Raw genomic sequence first — 18461 nt, 5'->3', positions numbered from 1 at the left:
ATGTCAGAAGCTAGTTAAAAACCTTACTAACGAAACCTGTTAGATCTATATACAAATAGTATGTGTTGAGAAAAAGAGATGTTGACTTGAAAAATGATAAATATGACCATCGCATCCCAACGGGAAAAAATATTTAAATAAACATAGACAACAGCCAAACAACCCGTGAAACCTGTACATCTACATCTACATCTACATAACTACTCTGCAATTCACATTTAAGTGCTTGGCAGAGGGTTCATCGAACCACAATCATACTATCTCTCTACTATTCCACTACCGAACAGCGAGCGGGAAAAACGAACACCTAAACCTTTCTGTTCGAGCTCTGATTTCTCTTATTTTATTTTGATGATCATTCCTACCTATGTAGGTTGGGCTCAACAAAATATTTTAGCATTCGGAAGAGAAAGTTGGTGACTGAAATTTCGTAAAAAGCTCTCGCCGCGACGAAAAACGTCTATGCTGTAATGACTTCCATCCCAACTCGTGTATCATATCTGCCACACTCTCTCCCCTATAACGCGATAATACAAAACGAGCTGCCCTTCTTTGCACCCTCTCGATGTCCTCCGTCAATCCCACCTGGTAAGGATCCCACACCGCGCAGCAATATTCTAACAGAGGACGAACGAGTGTAGTGTAAGCTGTCTCTTTAGTGGACTTGTTGCATCTTCTAAGTGTCCTGCCAATGAAACGCAACCTTTGGCTCGCCTTCCCGACAATATTATCTATGTGGTCCTTCCAACTGAAGTTGTTCGTAATTTTAACACCCAGGTACTTAGTTGAATTGACAGCCTTGAGAATTGTACTATTTATCGAGTAATCGAATTCCAACGGATTTCTTTTGGAACTCATGTGGATCATCTCACACTTTTCGTTATTTAGCGTCAACTGCCACCTGACACACGATACAGCAATCTTTCCTAAATCGCTTTGCAGCTGATACTGGTCTTCGGATGACCTTACTAGACGGTAAATTACAGCATCATCTGTGAACAACCTAAGAGAACTGCTCAGATTGTCACCCAGGTCATTTATATAGATCAGGAACAGTAGAGGTCCCAGGACGCTTCCCTGGGGAACACCTGATATCACTTCAGTTTTACTCGATGATTTGCCGTCTATTACTACGAACTGCGACCTTCCTGACAGGAAATCACGAATCCAGTCGCACAACTGAGACGATACCCCATAGCTCCGCAGCTTGATTAGAAGTCGCTTGTGAGGAACGGTGTCAAAAGCTTTCCGGAAATCTAGAAATACGGAATCAACTTGAGGTCCCCTGTCGATAGCGGCCATTACTTCGTGCGAATAAAGAGCTAGCTGCGTTGCACAAGAGCGATGTTTTCTGAAGCCATGCTGATTACGTGTCAATAGATCGTTCCCTTCGAGGTGATTCATAATGTTTGAATACAGTATATGCTCCAAAACCCTACTGCAAACCGACGTCAATGATATAGGTCTGTAGTTAAATGGATTACTCCTACTACCATTCTTGAACACTGGTGCGACCTGCGCAATTTTCCAATCTGTAGGTACAGATCTGTCGGTGAGCGAGCGGTTGTATATGAGTGCTAAGTAGGGAGCTATAGTATCAGCGTAATCTGAAAGGAACCTAATCGGTATACAATCTGGACCTGAAGACATGCCCGTATCAAGCGATTTGAGTTGCTTCGCAACCCCTAAGGTATCTACTTCTAATAAACTCATGCTAGCAGATGTTCGTGTTTCAAATTCTGGAATATTCCATTCGTCTTCCCTGGTGAAGGAATTTCGGAAAACTGCGTTCAATAACTCCGCTTTAGCGGCACAGTCGTCGATAACAGTACCATCGGCACTGCGCAGCGAAGGTATTGACTGCGTCTTGCCGCTTGTGTACTTTACATACGACCAGAATTTCTTCGGATTTTCTACCAAATTTCGAGACAATGTTTCGTTGTGGAACCTATTAAAGGCATCTCGCATCGAAGTACGTGCCAAATTTCGCGCGTCTGTAAATTTTAGCCCATCTTCAGGATTTCGCGTTCTTCTGAACTTCGCATGCTTTTTCCGTTGCCTCTGCAACAGCGTTCGGACCTATTTTGTGTACCACGGGGGATCCGTTCCATCTCTTACCAATTTATGAGGTATGAATATCTCAATTGCTGTTGCTACTATATCTTTGAATTTGAGCCACATCTCGTCTACATTCGCATAGTCAGTTCGGAAGGAATGGAAATTGTCTTTTAGGAAGGCTTCTAGTGGTACTTTATCCGCTTTTTTAAATAAAATTATTTTGCGTTTGTTTCTGATGGATTTGGAAGAAATGGTATTGAGCCTAGCTACAATGACCTTGTGATCACTAATCCCTGTATCAGTCATGATGCTCTCTATCAGCTCTGGATTGTTTGTGGCCAAGAGGTCAAGTGTGTTTTCGCAACCATTTACAATTCGCGTGGGTTCGTGGACTAACTGCTCTAAATAATTTTCGGAGAATGCATTTAGGACAATCTCGGAAGACGTTTTCTGCCTACCACCGGTTTTGAACAAGTATTTTTGCCAACATACCGAGGGTAGGTTGAAGTCCCCACCAACTATAACCGTATGAGTGGGGTATTTATTTGTTACGAGACTCAAACTTTCTCTGAACTGTTCCGCAACTGTATCATCGGAGTCTGGGGGTCGGTAGAAGGAGCCAATTATTAACTTAATTCGGCTGTTAAGTATAACCTCCACCCACACCAATTCGCACGGAGTATCTACTTCGACTTCACTACAAGATAAACCACTACTGACAGACACCAACACTCCACCACCAATTCTGCCTAATCTATCTTTCCTGAACACCGTCTGAGACTTCGTAAAAATTTCTGCAGAACTTATTTCAGGCTTTAGCCAGCTTTCTGTACCTATAACGATATCAGCTTCTGTGCTTTCTATTAGCGCTTGAAGCTCAGGGACTTTTCCAGCGCAACTACAACAGTTTACATCTATAATTCCGACTGTTCCTTGATCCAAGCACGTCCTGTAATTGCCAAGCACCCTTTGACATTGCAGCCCATCCTGCACTTTCCCGAGGCCTTCTAACCTAAAAAACCGCCCAGTCCATGCCACACAGCCTCCGCTACCCGTGTAGACGCCAGCTGAGTGTAGTGAACTCCTGACCTATTCAGCGGAACCCGAAACCCCACCACCCTATGGCGCAAGTCAAGGAATCTGCAGCCAATACGGTCGCAAAACCGTCTGAGCCTCTGATTCAGACCCTCCACCCGGCTCTGTACCAAAGGTCCGCAGTCGGTTCTGTCAACGATGCTGCAGATGGTGAGCTCTGCCTTCATCTCGTAAGCAAGACCGGCAGCCTTCACCAAATCAGATAGCCGCTGGAATCCAGAGAGAATTTCCTCAGATCCAAAGCGACACACGTCATTAGTGCCGACATGTGCCACCTTAACGTCAATGTGCTGTCAACAGATCTATGGCAGTGCGATACGTTCTGCATAAGTGACACAACTGTCGACGACGCATGGTGGGTGGAGAGAACGTTTCCTCCGTGTGTTTGTCGCGTGCATGCATAGCCACACTGCGGTGATCCTGTGCCCCAGGAAAAACTACCAAAACTGTGCCTCCCCCCTCCCCTCGTGCAATACGCCGCAAATCTCCCTTTTCCCATTTCAGATATAGCTAATTTTACTTTGCAAGTAGGTTTAAGAAAAAAGAACCATTGCTGAAAATGTTACTTAAATTAATACTATGGTGTGCAAAAGCTTTAGGAGAAAAGTAAATTTCGCATTATCATCTATATGTACATCTACGTGATTACTCTGCTGTTCACAATAAAGTGCCTGACAGAGGGTTCAATTAACCACCTTCAATCTGCCTCACTACCATTCCACTCTCAAACGGCGTCAGGGGAAACGAGCACTTAAATTTTTCTTTGCGAGCCCTGATTTCTCTTATTTTATCGTGATGATCATTTCTGCCTGTGTAGGTGGATGCCAACAATGTTTTCGAAATCGGAGGAGAAAATTGGTGACTGAAATTTCTTGAGAAAATCCCGTCGCAACGAAAAACGCCTTTGTTTAATAATTGCCATTCCAATTGACGTATCTTGTCTGTGGCACTATCTCCTCTATTTCACTATAATAGAAAACGAGCGGCCCTTCTCTGGACTTTTTGGATGTCATCCGTCAGTCCTACCTGATACGAGTTCCACACCGCACTTCAGTACTCCAGAATAGGGTCAACAAGTGTGGTGTAAGCAGTCTCTTTAGTAGACCTGTTTCACGCTCTAAATGTTCTGCCAGTGAATCGGAATCTTTGGTTTGCTGTACCCACAACATTATCTATGTGATCGTTCCAATTTAGGTTACTTGTAACTGTAATAGGTAAGTATTTAGTTGAGTTTACAGCCTTCAGATTTGTATGATTTAACGCGTAATCATCAACAAAAGAAAAACGAGGATAATGGAATGTAGTCGAATTAAGTCGGGTGATGCTGAGGGAATTAGATTAGAAAATGAAACACTTACAGTAGTAAAGGAGTTTTGCTATTTGGGGAGCAAAATAACTGATGATGGTCGAAGTAGAGAGGATATGAAATGTAGACTGGCAATGGCAAAGAAAGCGTTTCTGAAGAGTATTGATTTATGTGTCAGGAAGTCGTTTCTGAAAGTATTTGTATGGAGTGTAGCCATGTATGGAAATGAAACATGGACGAGAAATAGTTTAGACAAGAAGAAAATAGAAACTTTCGAAATGTGGTGCTACAGAAGAATGCTGAAGACTAGATGGATAGAGCACATAACTAATGAGGAGCTATTGAAGAGAATTGGGGACAAGAGGAGTTTGTGGCACAACTTGACTAGAAGAAGGGATCGGTTGGTAGGACATGTTTTGAGGCATCAAGGGATCACAAATTTATCGTTGGAGGGCAGCGTGGAGGGTTGAAATCGTAGAGGGAGACCAAGAGATGAATACACTAAGCAGATTCAGAAGGATGTAGGTTTCAGTAAGTACTGGGAGAAGAAGAAGCTTGCACAGGATAGAGTAGCATGGAGAGCTGCATCAAACCAGTCTCAGGACTGAAGACCACACACAACAACAACAACAACAACAACAACATCGCGTAATCGAAATTTAGCGGATTTCTTTTTGTACCCATATGAATAACTTCACACTTTTCTTTATTCAGGGTCAACTGCGACTTTTCGCACCATACAGATATTTTACATAAATCATTTTGCTATTCATTTGGTCATCTGATGGCTTTACAAGACGGTGAATGACAGCATCATCTGCAAATAAGCTAAAAGGGCTATTCAGATTGTCTCCTATGTCGTTAATATAGATATGGAACATTAGAGGGCCTACAACACTTCCTTGGGGAACGCCGGATATTACTTCTGTTTTACTCTATGACTTACCGTCTATTACTACCTTTCTGAATCCAGTCGCACAACTGAGGCGATATTCCATAGGCACGCAGTTTGGTTAGAGGACGCTTGTGAGGAACGGTGTCGAAAGCCTTCTGAAACTCTAAAAATATGGAGTCAATTTGACATCCCCTGTTGATAGCACTCATTACTTCATGAATATAAAGAGCTAGTTGTGTTCCGCAAGTACGATATTTTCTGAATCCGTGCTGATTGTGTGTCGATAAATCGTATTGTTCGAGGTACTTCGTAATGCTCGAATACAGTATATGTTCCAAAACCCTACTGCAAATCGACGTTAGTGACATAGGCTTGTAATTTAGAGGATTACTCCTATTTGCCTTTTTGGGTATTTGTGTGACTTGAGCACTTTACAATCTTTAGGTACGGAACTCCATAACCCGATGTAATTTGGAACACATGTAGAAATAACTGGTACAATATAACATATAAATAAAAGCAATGCGCAAAGAGACCAACAGAAGTGGCACCTTTAATCTATGACAATAATTACCAAGACATCAGCTTGATTATGATGGTCCCCTGTACATTTGAAAAGTTGGGTCAATGTTATTAATGGGTTATGTGATCGCCAGGGAAGACAATGCTTCCATGCTGGCCACGAGGTAGGTAAGGGTTTCTTGTGGTAGGTCCATGTATTCCTCCATAATGGCGGCTGGTAACTGCTGGATGATCAGTTGCTCATTGGAGGTGCTACGATACATCTTTCCAATCCACGTTATACGTGCTCGGTGCGATTTAACTTGGGAGAACGGGCATATCAGTGCATTTACCAAATATCGTCTTGTTCCAGTATCTCCTCTCGCTACACCGTTCGATACAGTAGGGCACTGTCATACATAAAAAATGAGGTCAGCGTTGAATTCATCCCCGAAAAGAGCCACATGGGGAAGCCGTACGGTGTTACAATAACGTTGCTTGGTGACTCTACCGTGCTCACAGATATGAAGGTCAGTTCGACCAAGCTACATCGTGTCTCCCCACACCATAACCACTGGACCTTCAGAGCGACCATGCTCGAGAATGTTCGTGGCTGCATCACGTATTCCCACCTCTCACCGTGTGAGGACACGCTCACCATTATCGAACAAGATCATAAGAGTGACAATGAGCAATCGCGTCGAACAGTATAGGTCGGAGGAACTCTTGAAACGAGAGAATACTCGGCGAATAGACTGGTCTACCCATTACCCCGACTTACATTGCATCGGGGACATGTGGGATGCGTTGAAAAGACGTACCGCATCACCTCCACTAGCAGCAACAACCGACCAGCATTTGTCAACGGCGCTGGTGGAGGAATGGAAAGTCCAGCCACAGGAAGGATCTTAGCAGTCTTGTGGCCAGAATGGGAACATATTACAGAGCATGAACTGCCGTCCGTGGTTATCGCATACCCTGTTAAGAATCATGTTTTTCCTTTTGTAATGCCCAGGAAGTAGTCATGAATCGCGATGACTTCAATGTAATTGAATAAAACTATCATTTCTAGTCCTTTCGACATGCAGTATGTTTATACTAAAACAAATACCCCGACAGACACCAGCCACATTACACAGCATTTCAAGCCCTTTAGGGAGTTAGTATGATCACAAAAACGCCCAAAAAGGGCTTGAAATGATGTGTGGTGGGGTTGGTGTCCGTGAGAGTAGTTATTTTAGTACAGTTGTGCTTCCTCTCAACCATTTCCACCTGCTTGGCCGTACACAAACACCATCTCGGCTTGTTGCTGACATGAATACCAGACCATTCTGCTGATTACAGTACGCTGCATCAATCACAAAGCCTGCAAAACACAAGGAACATACGGTGCATAATCATAGGAACTGTCATTTGTCAGCGCCATCTGCCATGGCAACGATGCTTTTCCAGACACATGTTCATAGGACCTTTTTTCCTCCATTTCCAGTCAGGAATCCGTCGCTGCAGTTTGTCGGTTTTATTAACGTTCACCATACATATACAGGGTGTCCACTTTATCTTGGCCACCCTAAATAACCGTTTGCCCAGATGCAAATTACAAAATGTTTCAAGCGAATGTTCTTTATCTGTCAGGCGAACATCAATCAGCATGACTGCCTTCGTCGTAGCTTTGTTTTTTACAAAGATATGAACAGCGCTATTACTTTTTTAAGTGGCACCCTGTATTTTTTATTTGGTAATTCATTTCCTCTCCTAGAGACCTATTCAAGAATGTATCACTGTGTACCATTCACTGAAACACAGCGTTATTAATTACATAACACAACATTGACGTTGACTCTCCCAGCGCTTGGTTCAGGTACTCGGAGTAATGGAACACATCCACGTGCTGACGTTGACAGAGGACAAATGTAAACATAAGTAGAATGCACACGTGTCATTCCGTCAACCATCGTCAGTTGAAGGGTTGTGTGAGTAGAATGTACACCAACGAAGAGAAGGTAGAAATGCTACTCATCTATGGGGAATGTAAGTTAGCAGAACAGTAACTGCAATATTGTTTTCTTATGTACAGGTATGGTAGCTTAGTCCTTTTAAATACTGTTGTCTTAAGTAGGCATACAGTAAAGGTTGTCCTTCCTGGAAACTGCAGGGACAAAATGTTTCTTTTATTGTTGTTGTTGTAGGTAGGAGAAATGCCACGCAGGAAGCACAACTGTACGGAGAGCGATATGCTGGCAAGAACCCACCTTCCCGACGGATGTTTTCTCGTCGTGTTGCGCCGGTTCAGGAAACGGGACGTTTCAACCCACGACAACGCATCGTCGTAGCACTCGCACAGACGAAGCTGCCGAAGTTACTGTTCTCGCTTCCGTTGCTATGATTCCACATGTGAGCACACGACAGCTTGAACACGAGATTTGGATTTCTAAAACCAGTGTACATCGTATTCTTACACGTCACCGGTTCCATACTTAACCATGAACACGTACATCAAGAATTGCGTGGCAATAATTTCCAGAATCGCGTACAGCTCTGCAATGGGCGCCGCAGCAAATCCTCGGCAACCCGAAATTCTTCTCCAATGTTCTATTTACCGTTGAATGTTCCTTCTGAAACAAATGACAGGTAAATACAAGGAACATGCATTTTCGTCCAGCGACAACCCGTGATGGCTCTGATAGGTGTCACTTCAGCATCAATGGAAAGTTAACATCTGGTGTGGGATGCTTGGTACAACAGTTATCGGCCCCTATTTCATCGATGGCAGTCCAAACGGCACAGCGTATGCGAACTTCCTCAGACGAATTCTTTCTCCTCTTCTGGATGAAGTGCCGCTAAGAACCACAATGCTTATGTTGGATGGACAGCACATAATTCTTGTTCTGAACCGAAGGTATCATGCTTGATACATTGTTCGAGGAGAAACAGTTACTTGGCCTGCCACGTCTCCTGATTTAAATCCTCTGGACTTTTTTCTTTGGGGATGCATTAAAGACGTTGTCTGTCGCGATATTCCAACAACTCCAATAGGAAATGCAGGAACGTTTCGTGCTTGCTTGAAATTCTGTTCAGCGGCAAACACTGGAAGCAGTAATTAATTCTTTCGTTCAACGAGTGCACCAGTGTATCGGTGTCCAGGGTCACCATTTTGAGCACCTTTGAATGTTTTACTCCTGGTCTTTGGTACGGGAGAGTCAAAGTCAATTTTCCGTTATGTTTTCATTTGTTTTCTGACAAGTCCAGCAAGTGGACGAGTTTGTGATCCCGGGCTCAGAGTCGATGTACTTCCATGTAATTAATATCTCTGTGTTTCAGTGAATGGTACACTGTGAAACATTTTTGAATAGGTATTTGGGAGAGGAAATGAATTACCGAATGAAAAATACGGGGTGCCATTTAAATAAGTCATATCGCTGTTCATATCTTTGTAAAAAAAATAAAGCTACAACGTAGGCAATCATGCCGATTGATGTCTTCCTGACGGCTAAAGAACATTTTGTTGAAACATATTGTAATTTGCATCTGCACAAACAGTTATTTATTGTGGTCAAGATAAATGGGACGCCCTGTATAGAGACATTAATTCTGTACACTTTATTGAAATGTTCATTCATTTTAACATCACCAGATGTAAGATAGTTCTGATATATTAATATATATTCCATTTATTTTTTGTTTATGATATCTCTTACTGAATATTCATGGTTTTTAGTGAAACAGATACTATTTCTTTTTTTTTCTGAAAAATGAATAAATAGCATCAGCTGACAACTATTAAAAAACATCTTTTTCCTACCTGCTTGTGCAATTGTTTTTAATTTGTTCTTCCGACAAACCAGTCAGAGGAAGAGTGTTGTTATTGACTTATCGAGTGAGAAATAAGAAAAACATTCTCATCGTTGTTGTAGTGCCAGTAGTTGCGATAGATTGTTGTTGTTGAAGTGTAAGGTTTCTTTATTATGAGATGAATTGAGACTGATGACGGATTGAACACAATGTCTCCTTCACGGACACATGCTGACTGATCACGAAGCCCACGGAGTGAGGTAGTGTGACACTCCGTGGAGAAGGTTGTACGTAATCAGAATTAGCAAAAGCTTTGGTTGGAGGCGCCACAAAGTCAGGTGTGAAGAAAGATTGCAACTGGTGTGAATAAAGCGGGGTCAATCAAAACTGCTCCAAGAACAGACAGAAAACCAGTAGTGACTATGGAAGACTGTCATAGAATATGTCATCTTTCTCTGCAAGTTAGTTGGCTTACCGCAAAAGACATATAGGCCATCATGAAGACTTTAGGGGTTAACGTTTCTGATCGAAGCGTCAGGCAGAAACTTTGCGACCATGATTTGCGAGCGACGGCTCCACGTCACCGGCGTGCACACAATCGAGGGAAACACAGTCACTTGTGAGCTAGCTGTATAACGTAACGGTGTCACTATGTTTTCAAAACAAGAACAACGTAGTTGGATCAAGATTGAATGTGAGGTCGTACAGCACGACAGTAAAAGCCTTCAACGAAGGTCGGCAATCTGTGGCAGGCATGCATCGGGCAGGTCGTCCTAAGGTCTCTGAAGAAGTAGTACATGCTGTTGCCGCGTTAGTGGACAGTGATCGACGCCATACGATTCGTGAACTCACCCAACAACGTGTGCTATCAGCGAAAATAGTAGATTCTATTGCGTAGTTTCTCCCCAGCAGTGTTGCCACTATTTAAGTTCCAACCCACGCAGTTACGCCGTTGGCTGGAGGGTCCTACTAAGAATCCTCAAGTACATCTTCTCTGGTGTTTCAGCAGCTAAGTGCAGCTAAAGAGATTATTTCCAAAGTGACTTTTCTCGAAGAAGTGAACTTTTTCAGGAACCACAGTTATCAAGTGATCTTCTTAATTTTCGTTCCTGAAGCATAGTTTTGTGAGGTGGTTCCACTCCTATTTGCTAAACACGGATGTAATGGAAAGGACAGTCGTGGCCTTCAGTAAGTGACAGATAATCATCATGTCACTTTACAGCAAATACTTTAAGTTTTATTGTAAAATATCAAACAGTATTTATGTAGCTTCAAGAACTATTTAACTTGCTAGATTTAGAAAAAAATGTTATATTAGGCTTAAAATATCGAAGAGAAGTGATACGTTTCTTACAAAGGGTTGATAAGTCATTATTTTCAAGTACAGCGATCATTTCGACTGATTACTTATTTGGTTAGTTACCTGTTCTAGAGATCATTTGAATGATTCTGTTATCGAAATGATATGCCACGAGTCGATTTGCAGAATAAGGACATGTAATTTATGGTAACGTTAATGAATGTTTAAGGAGTTAGGCCTGTCATGGAATCACACTTAAAATTGTTTTCCTTATACAGGTTGTCAATTTTAAATAAACGTTCGTGGAGAACGTGGTTTGCAGCCTGTAAGACAGTTGACAAATGAGGTAATGATAAAAAAAATTTTACTGCTGCACAATAAACTACTCTCCAAGCATTTTAAAGCTTTAATAATGGATAATGAAGGTCACTTCTTCCCTCTAGCATCGTATGGTGAACATCATCTCAAACCGTGGTGGATTAACTATGATTAATTTCATTTGGCGAAATATGTATTGTGCGGTGCAATTAAGGTGCCTAACTCTTTGATAAGGTGCCTACATGTCGTCCGTGGGTGAACATCACATGTTGGTTTTACTGCTCGCTTCTGTGTAATCAATACTTTCTAAGTTACGAGTTACATAAAAAATTATTCCATAATACATAATTGAGTAGAATTTGAAGTATATCTCAGGAGGTCGATTCGTTTGTTTCAAAGACTAGCAATAACAAGAAGAGCAAAAGTAGCTGAACTTAATTGTTTGAGCAGCTAAATAACATGTTAATTGACGTTTACATCAGTATGGACACCCATGAATTTGGAGTATTCTATCCTATTTACTGACTCCTGTTCATGTGTTACATGAATTGTTGATATGTCTCTTGTTGTTGACCGAAATTCTATCTTATGCATTTTTATTCAAAATTTAGGGAAAAATCCCTTGTCAGACAACCACTTAACAATACTTTGAGAAACTTCATTAATAATCGCTTCTCTTGCATTTTCGCTGATCAGATTATAACAGCTAAGTATCGTCTGCAAAGAGTATGAAGACTGCTTGTTGAATGTTGAGTGGAAGGTCATTCACACGACTGCCTTTGTGATTCATTCCCCCCCCCCACCAAAATGTCACTAAAATTTGGCCACCTTTCAACAGTTTTGAATTTGTCAGCACAGCTTTGGCATAATTTCTGTTAAGTATTATTCAAAGTAGCTGTGTGTAAAGCCATCAGTTCGATAAAACTCAAGTTCCTTTAAGAGAATATTATGATCTACGCAATCAAACGTCTTGGGAAAATCACAAAAAATACGAAGTTTGTGCTCACTGTAAGGTCTATGTTGCCTTGGCGGGGTAGTGTATGTATGTTTATAAGTCTACGAAAACAAAAGATAGGGATATTTATGTCACGCACTTCGATAGCCGCAAACTCACTCATTAAAATATGTTGGGTACTTCCCGTTGACCTAGAATCATGAAAGTTGGCAAGAAGCAAGGTTTCATAGTACGGTACATGTAAAGGAAAAGATGAGAAATTTGTGATTTTATAATTATATCACACGAAAAATTATTTGATTTGTCAGCCCCTCGTCGGTTCAGTATAAAATGTCGAATAAAAACACCTTCAGCCGCCTAAATTTTCAAATGTTATTTTATTTGAGCAACGAGTTTAGTAGTTACATTACGCCGTCTTCAGGCCCCCTGACAGTAGGTGTAGGAAGAATCTCACCTCTGGTCCAGTCAAAACTGGTGCTAGCATTCAGTGACTGGTACAAGTAGATTTTTGACACGGCGATCCCGTCCATCATCACTTGCTGACCGAACAGAAGTTGGCAAGAGACCTATGCGACATGGAGCCTGAAGATGGCCCAATGTAGAGCTGAAACTGGCTGCTCAAATAAAATAACAACTGAAAATTTAGGCAGTTGGAGGAGATTTCATACGACATTTTATTTAAAATTAAAACGTCTTCGAATACTCTGGAATTCCCGGGACCCATATCTTTCCAGTATCAGTGACGATAACAGGCGGAAGTCGTCTAGCCTCTAAATTCCCGGGATGGATGAACTGTCTATACATACAATAAAGTTTGCAGAGAACGCTCACAGCACGAAGCTTACCGTGGCTGGCAAATTGTTTTTTTCCTGGGTCTCTTTTTCCAGTCTGATGCCGTCCTCCAGCTTTTCCTAACTCGTTCTGATCTTATCATGTGCAAGTAAGTATTGCGCCCAGAATTAGAAAAGTATTTTGATCCTTGCACTTACTGGAGTCTGATCCGTTGGCGGCGACCACATCGTGCGTCCAGCAAGAGTTGAGGCTGAGAGAGCAGTTCATGGCCGCAGCAGCGGCCGGAGGCGGTATCCGGGGCGGCGGTGAAGAGGCCTCGCGGTAGGTGACGGCGGTTGTGACGGTGGGGGAGGGGCCGCCTCCCGCTCAGGTGCCGGCGGGCTGTGGCTGCGCTCTCTGCAGCTGACAGCCGCCTGCCTCTGGAACAGCGATAGGCAGCGGTTGTTATGTTTTACGGCTAGTGTAAATTTTCTCATTATTACTGTTTTAAACTGTAAGGCCCCTTCATCAAAAACTATTTTTTGTGTGTAAATTTTTTTATATGCTTGTGCAGAGGAACATGAAATTGATATTTTGATTGAGAGCAAAAGCGTCCATATGCCATTATTTATAGTATCTGTACAAACAAATGAGGGCGCGGCCTTCAACTTTGTCGGGGGCAGCTAGGAGATGCCTGGCTGTTCGCTTTTGCCTTTCACCGTCGTGAACTTTTTACGTAAACATCGTTCCCTGTAGCTCTGAATAATTTCAAATATAATGAACATATTTTCATTCAAAATGTGTTTAAATACTTTACTACAATACCAGTCCACATGTTTATGTTAATAATCACTGTACTGCTGGTTCCATTTTTCAGCTTTTTGTGCGAGACTAACAACATTTCGACGTGGCACAGATCAGCCATAGACGTGGTTATGTTACTAATTTTCAAAATCGTCTTTCTCTTATCGTACAACCTGAAAGTGCCCCCATTCGAAGAAGAAGCACAAGAATTTGAACTAATTACACACCGCAGAGCCGTTGTCGGACCGTGACGCGCAATATTAATTTTCTAAGATTCCATTGGTTCGCGTCTTTACTTGCGCTGCTCAGAACACAATCTGGGATAATTACAGCGTGCAATAATTCACTGTTTTGAAGTGAGTGGATGTGAAAGCCACCTTACAAATCCTTTCTCGAAAGTGATCACCAACAACTGTTAAGAATTTTATGGTATGTGTGACACTCAGTAGTCCAAGTATTCTATGTTGTTACCACTACTTTTGGCTAGAACCCATCATCATAATATCCGTGTACATCACGAGAACTAAAACCAAGAAAAAGACAGAAATCCAATCAGTTAGGTGGTGTAACGTAGCACTCTCCAAATTTCGTATTTTATTTACGTATAGTGTCACGTCATGTCATTGACAGTGTCATTAATACAACTCCATCAGAAATGTTGAACATAAAAAAACAACACAAAACAATTATAAATAAAAGTCCCCATTCGCTTTTTGCGGTTTGTATCTGAATGTTATCTCAAGTACTACTACACACATTTTTATACGGTTTTCACTAATAGTAGACGGAGTCACGAGAAAGGTTTGTGTGTGTAAGTCATTACGGTTACCCGTGACAAGTTGTCCTGCAGTAGGTTCTGAATGCTACCCATGCGAAGCTTGGACTGGTTGCTAATCCGCTAATCCTTACTACAGAATGTGCAAGCACAGTTATGACTGGTCATTCGCTAGTTGTAAACAACCCAGAGAGTAACCTTCCACAGATATGTGCTACGAAATACGAGCCAAAGTAAACATGGAGGATGTGGCGGGTTCGAGAGCAGATACTTCTGTTGGTGACTTAGGGCTGTGTGCTATCGGTACTTACTTCATTTGCAGACTAATAATTACAGCTATTAGGAGTATTATGTTTTTAGCTTTATTAGTATTTCCAAGTACATGTGTCAATATCAAGCCAAGAATGCTTATTTTGCCACTGGTAGCAGGGTTTGAAGTGTTGACTCAAAACGGTGAATCTATACAGACTGGCGCAGTCTACCTTTCTTAGTGGTACAGTTACGATCGCGCAGAAAACATCAAGTGTAAAATTGTGACACACTGATCTGTGTGGATATTAAGATACCGTGCATAAAAATATCTGCACTTACAACCGTTATACCTTGCACCCATAGTGCTGCTTCCTGCCTTAAGCACTGGAATTTACTAAAAAGTGTCGCAAGAGTTATAAATTCTACAGAGAAATAGGACTAGATGTAGTAAAAAGTCGAGTTGTACAAAAATATGATGAAAAATGGCAACATCTGACAGCGGATGATATTAAAATGTAAAATAATAATGTTATACATTGGTATATAAATGTAAGTAAATGACTGAATCATAGTTATGTGTTGCTTAAACACTCACTCACTTACAAACACACACGCACACACACACACACACACACACACACACACACACACACGCACACACACACACACACATACTAATATTTAACTATAAGGAAACAGGTTTTGATACAGCTGGGAACAAATTACGGTCAGTGTAAAAGAAATATATCATCCATTTTATCCAGGAAACAACTAACACATAAGACGAGCAGACAAAAGTGTCATGGAACAAAAAATAAAAACGAGAGAATGAGAGGCCAAAACATAAAAATATCATTGTTATCGTGTCATATTTATTGTGAACAACACTGTTGTCTCTGGACTTCGAAAAAGTTAATCATATATAGATTTTCTTTGAAGATGACTGTTATTTGATTCAATTAGCTAGAATACAGGATAGCATGAAATCATTCTCTGACTGCCAAACATTACTAACAACCAGCTGTACTAGATACATTTATGAATTTGTCTGCAAATGGTGGCTAAACTGTTGAAGATTTTTAGGGTTAGAGTTCTACATATGCTCCGTTTGTTGTTCATAGAAGAGTACCTAATTTCTATTCGGGCCTTTGTCACCTCTTCCATCAAAGCGTCTCCACTATCGCATCATCGTGACGTAAGTGTTGGCATATCAAGGGATGGTGAACTGAAAGCTTCACCTTTAAGATAATCCCCCGCTCCCTCCCTAAAAGAGACCAAGAAGGGTTGTGTCTGGTAAGGACAGTGGTCATAATACTTAACTATCTGTACCAGTCTATCTGTCCAGGCAGGTTTCATCCAAAAACTGTCGAACTAATAACGAAAATTGTGGCAGCGCACCCACCTTTGGAATTCCTGTAACTGAGGTGCAACGTTAATTAGCTTTTAACTGTTTCCTCTGAGCTTATTAGCTAATGAGTTTCATTACTTATGTAGAAAACCAGCCGAATAATTCATTTTATTATAATTTTCTGGAATAATCTCTTTCAAATTCTGAAGGTGGCAGGGGTAAAATACAGGGCGTGAAAAGCTATTTACAATTTGTAGAGAAACCAGATGGCAGTTATAAGAGTCGACGGACATGAAAGGGAAACAGTGGTTGGGAAGGGAGTGAGACAGGGTTGTATCCTCTCCCCGATGTTATTCAATCTCTATATTGAGCAAGCAGTGAAGGAAACAAAAGAAAAATTTGGAGTAGGTATTAAAATCCATGGAGAAGAAATAAAAACTTTGGGGTTCGCCCATGACATTGTAATTATGTCAGAGACAGCAAGGCACTTGGAAGAGCAGTTGAACGGAATGGATAGTGTCTTGAAAGGAGGACATAAGATGAACATCAACAAAAGCAAAACGAGGATAATGGAATGTATTCGAATTAAATCGGGTGATGCTGAGGCAATTAGATTAGGAAATGAGAGACTTAAACTAGTAAAGGAGTTTTGCTGTTTGGGGAGCAAAGTAACTGATGATGGTCGTAGTAGAGAGGATATAAAATGTAGACTGGTAATGGCAAGGAAAGCATTTCTGAAGAAGAGAAATTTGTTAACATCGAATATAGGTTTAAGTGCAAGGAAGTCGTTTCTCAAAGTATTTGTATGTAGTGTAGCCATGTATGGAAGTGAGACATGGACGATAAATAATTTGGACAAGAAGAGCATAGAAGCTTTTAAAATGTGGTGCTACAGAAGAATGCTGAAGATTAGATGGGTAGATCACATAACTAATGAAGAGGTATTGAATAGGATTGGGGAGAAGAGAAGTTTGTGGCACAACTTGACTAGAAGAAGGGATCGGTTGGCAGGACATGTTCTGAGGCATCAAGGGACCACCAGTTTAGTATTCGAGGGCAGCGTGGAGGGTAAAAATCGTAGAGGGAGACCAAGAGATGAATACACTAAGTAGATTCAGAAGGATGTAGGTTGCAGTAGGTACTGGGAGATGAAGAAGCTTGCACAGGATAGAGTAGCATGGAGAGCTGCATCAAACCAGTCTCAGGACTGAAGACCAGAACAACAACCATCTCAGTTTCATTCGTTATCCATTAGTGATAGACCCATGCTTTAATTCCAATGGTGTAAAGCCGTGAAAGATCCTAAGTATTCAGTAAATAAGTTGGTTCAGCGGTTTTCCCGTAACGTTTGTGCGTGTTTTAGGTTGAACATATCGTACTTCAGTAGTCCTTTCCTGATTTCCAATACAGATTAGCTACATTTTAAATTAGTGAGAGGAATGCGAATAAAACTTTCATAAGTGTAATAAAATTGTAACTGTTAGCCGTTTACCAAATTTAATCAATTTCATGATATGACCATTCCTCCAAGTAATTTGGGATAAAAAGAACTTGCGTGAGTATGAAAACATTATTATGAGTAAGGATTGGTCGATTTTAAGGTAATTTCTCTGTGAAAGCTCGAACTCAACTATCATTGCGCGATCCCTGTTGCCCAATAGCTTTCTTATAATGGTGTAATTGAGCATAAATCCCTGTAGTTTCTCCTGTGTATGATTAAACGAATCATTATGTAGTATTATTCAGTTCTTAGGGATTTTTATAATTATTTGAAGTAGTTTAGCAGACAATCTTTACTATAGATATCGGCCACAAGTAGTATTAAATCTGCCAAGTTTATGAGATATAGCTTTCTTGTTTTACTATTTAAATTATATAATTTCTTTTTTTTAATATTCATAATATCTAACTTTATTTCAATAAACAAAACAGGTTGACGGCGATTTTTTTTGTTTTGATTTTACTATCATGCACAGACTTGCTTTCATTTATTCTGGGTGTGTCTTCCTAAGAAATACATCTCATTTGCAGGCCCACCATTACCTTCACTGATCACATTCAGGATCACACTCTTGGTCACTGTAGCCAATGGCTTCATCTTCTTCATGTGTAGTGTTCATCATCCCTATGACATTGTAATTATGTCAGAGACAGCAAGGCACTTGGAAGAGCAGTTGAACGGAATGGATAGTGTCTTGAAAGGAGGACATAAGATGAACATCAACAAAAGCAAAACGAGGATAATGGAATGTATTCGAAGTCGTAGTGGACAGCTCATAAAGTTTATAAGC

The 18461-nt window shown here is 41.1% G+C and overlaps 1 protein-coding gene across 1 annotated transcript in view; it reads right to left on the bottom strand.

The window, feature by feature from the left end:
• The window catches only part of LOC126284307 (RYamide receptor-like), a 1455467-nt gene that overhangs the window by 749805 nt on the left and 687201 nt on the right, over positions 1 to 18461 (bottom strand). The window contains exon 3 of the mRNA XM_049983138.1: positions 13210 to 13431. Coding sequence (XP_049839095.1) covers positions 13210 to 13279 — 70 coding nt within the window. The 5' untranslated portion in view covers positions 13280 to 13431. The remainder of the gene's footprint in view (positions 1 to 13209; positions 13432 to 18461) is intronic.

This window comes from Schistocerca gregaria, chromosome 8 (assembly GCF_023897955.1).
Source record: "Schistocerca gregaria isolate iqSchGreg1 chromosome 8, iqSchGreg1.2, whole genome shotgun sequence".
In the NCBI taxonomy this organism is placed as follows: domain Eukaryota; kingdom Metazoa; phylum Arthropoda; class Insecta; order Orthoptera; family Acrididae; genus Schistocerca; species Schistocerca gregaria.
Note: the sequence above shows the minus strand (reverse complement) of the source record. Positions and strands in the feature narration are given on the sequence as shown.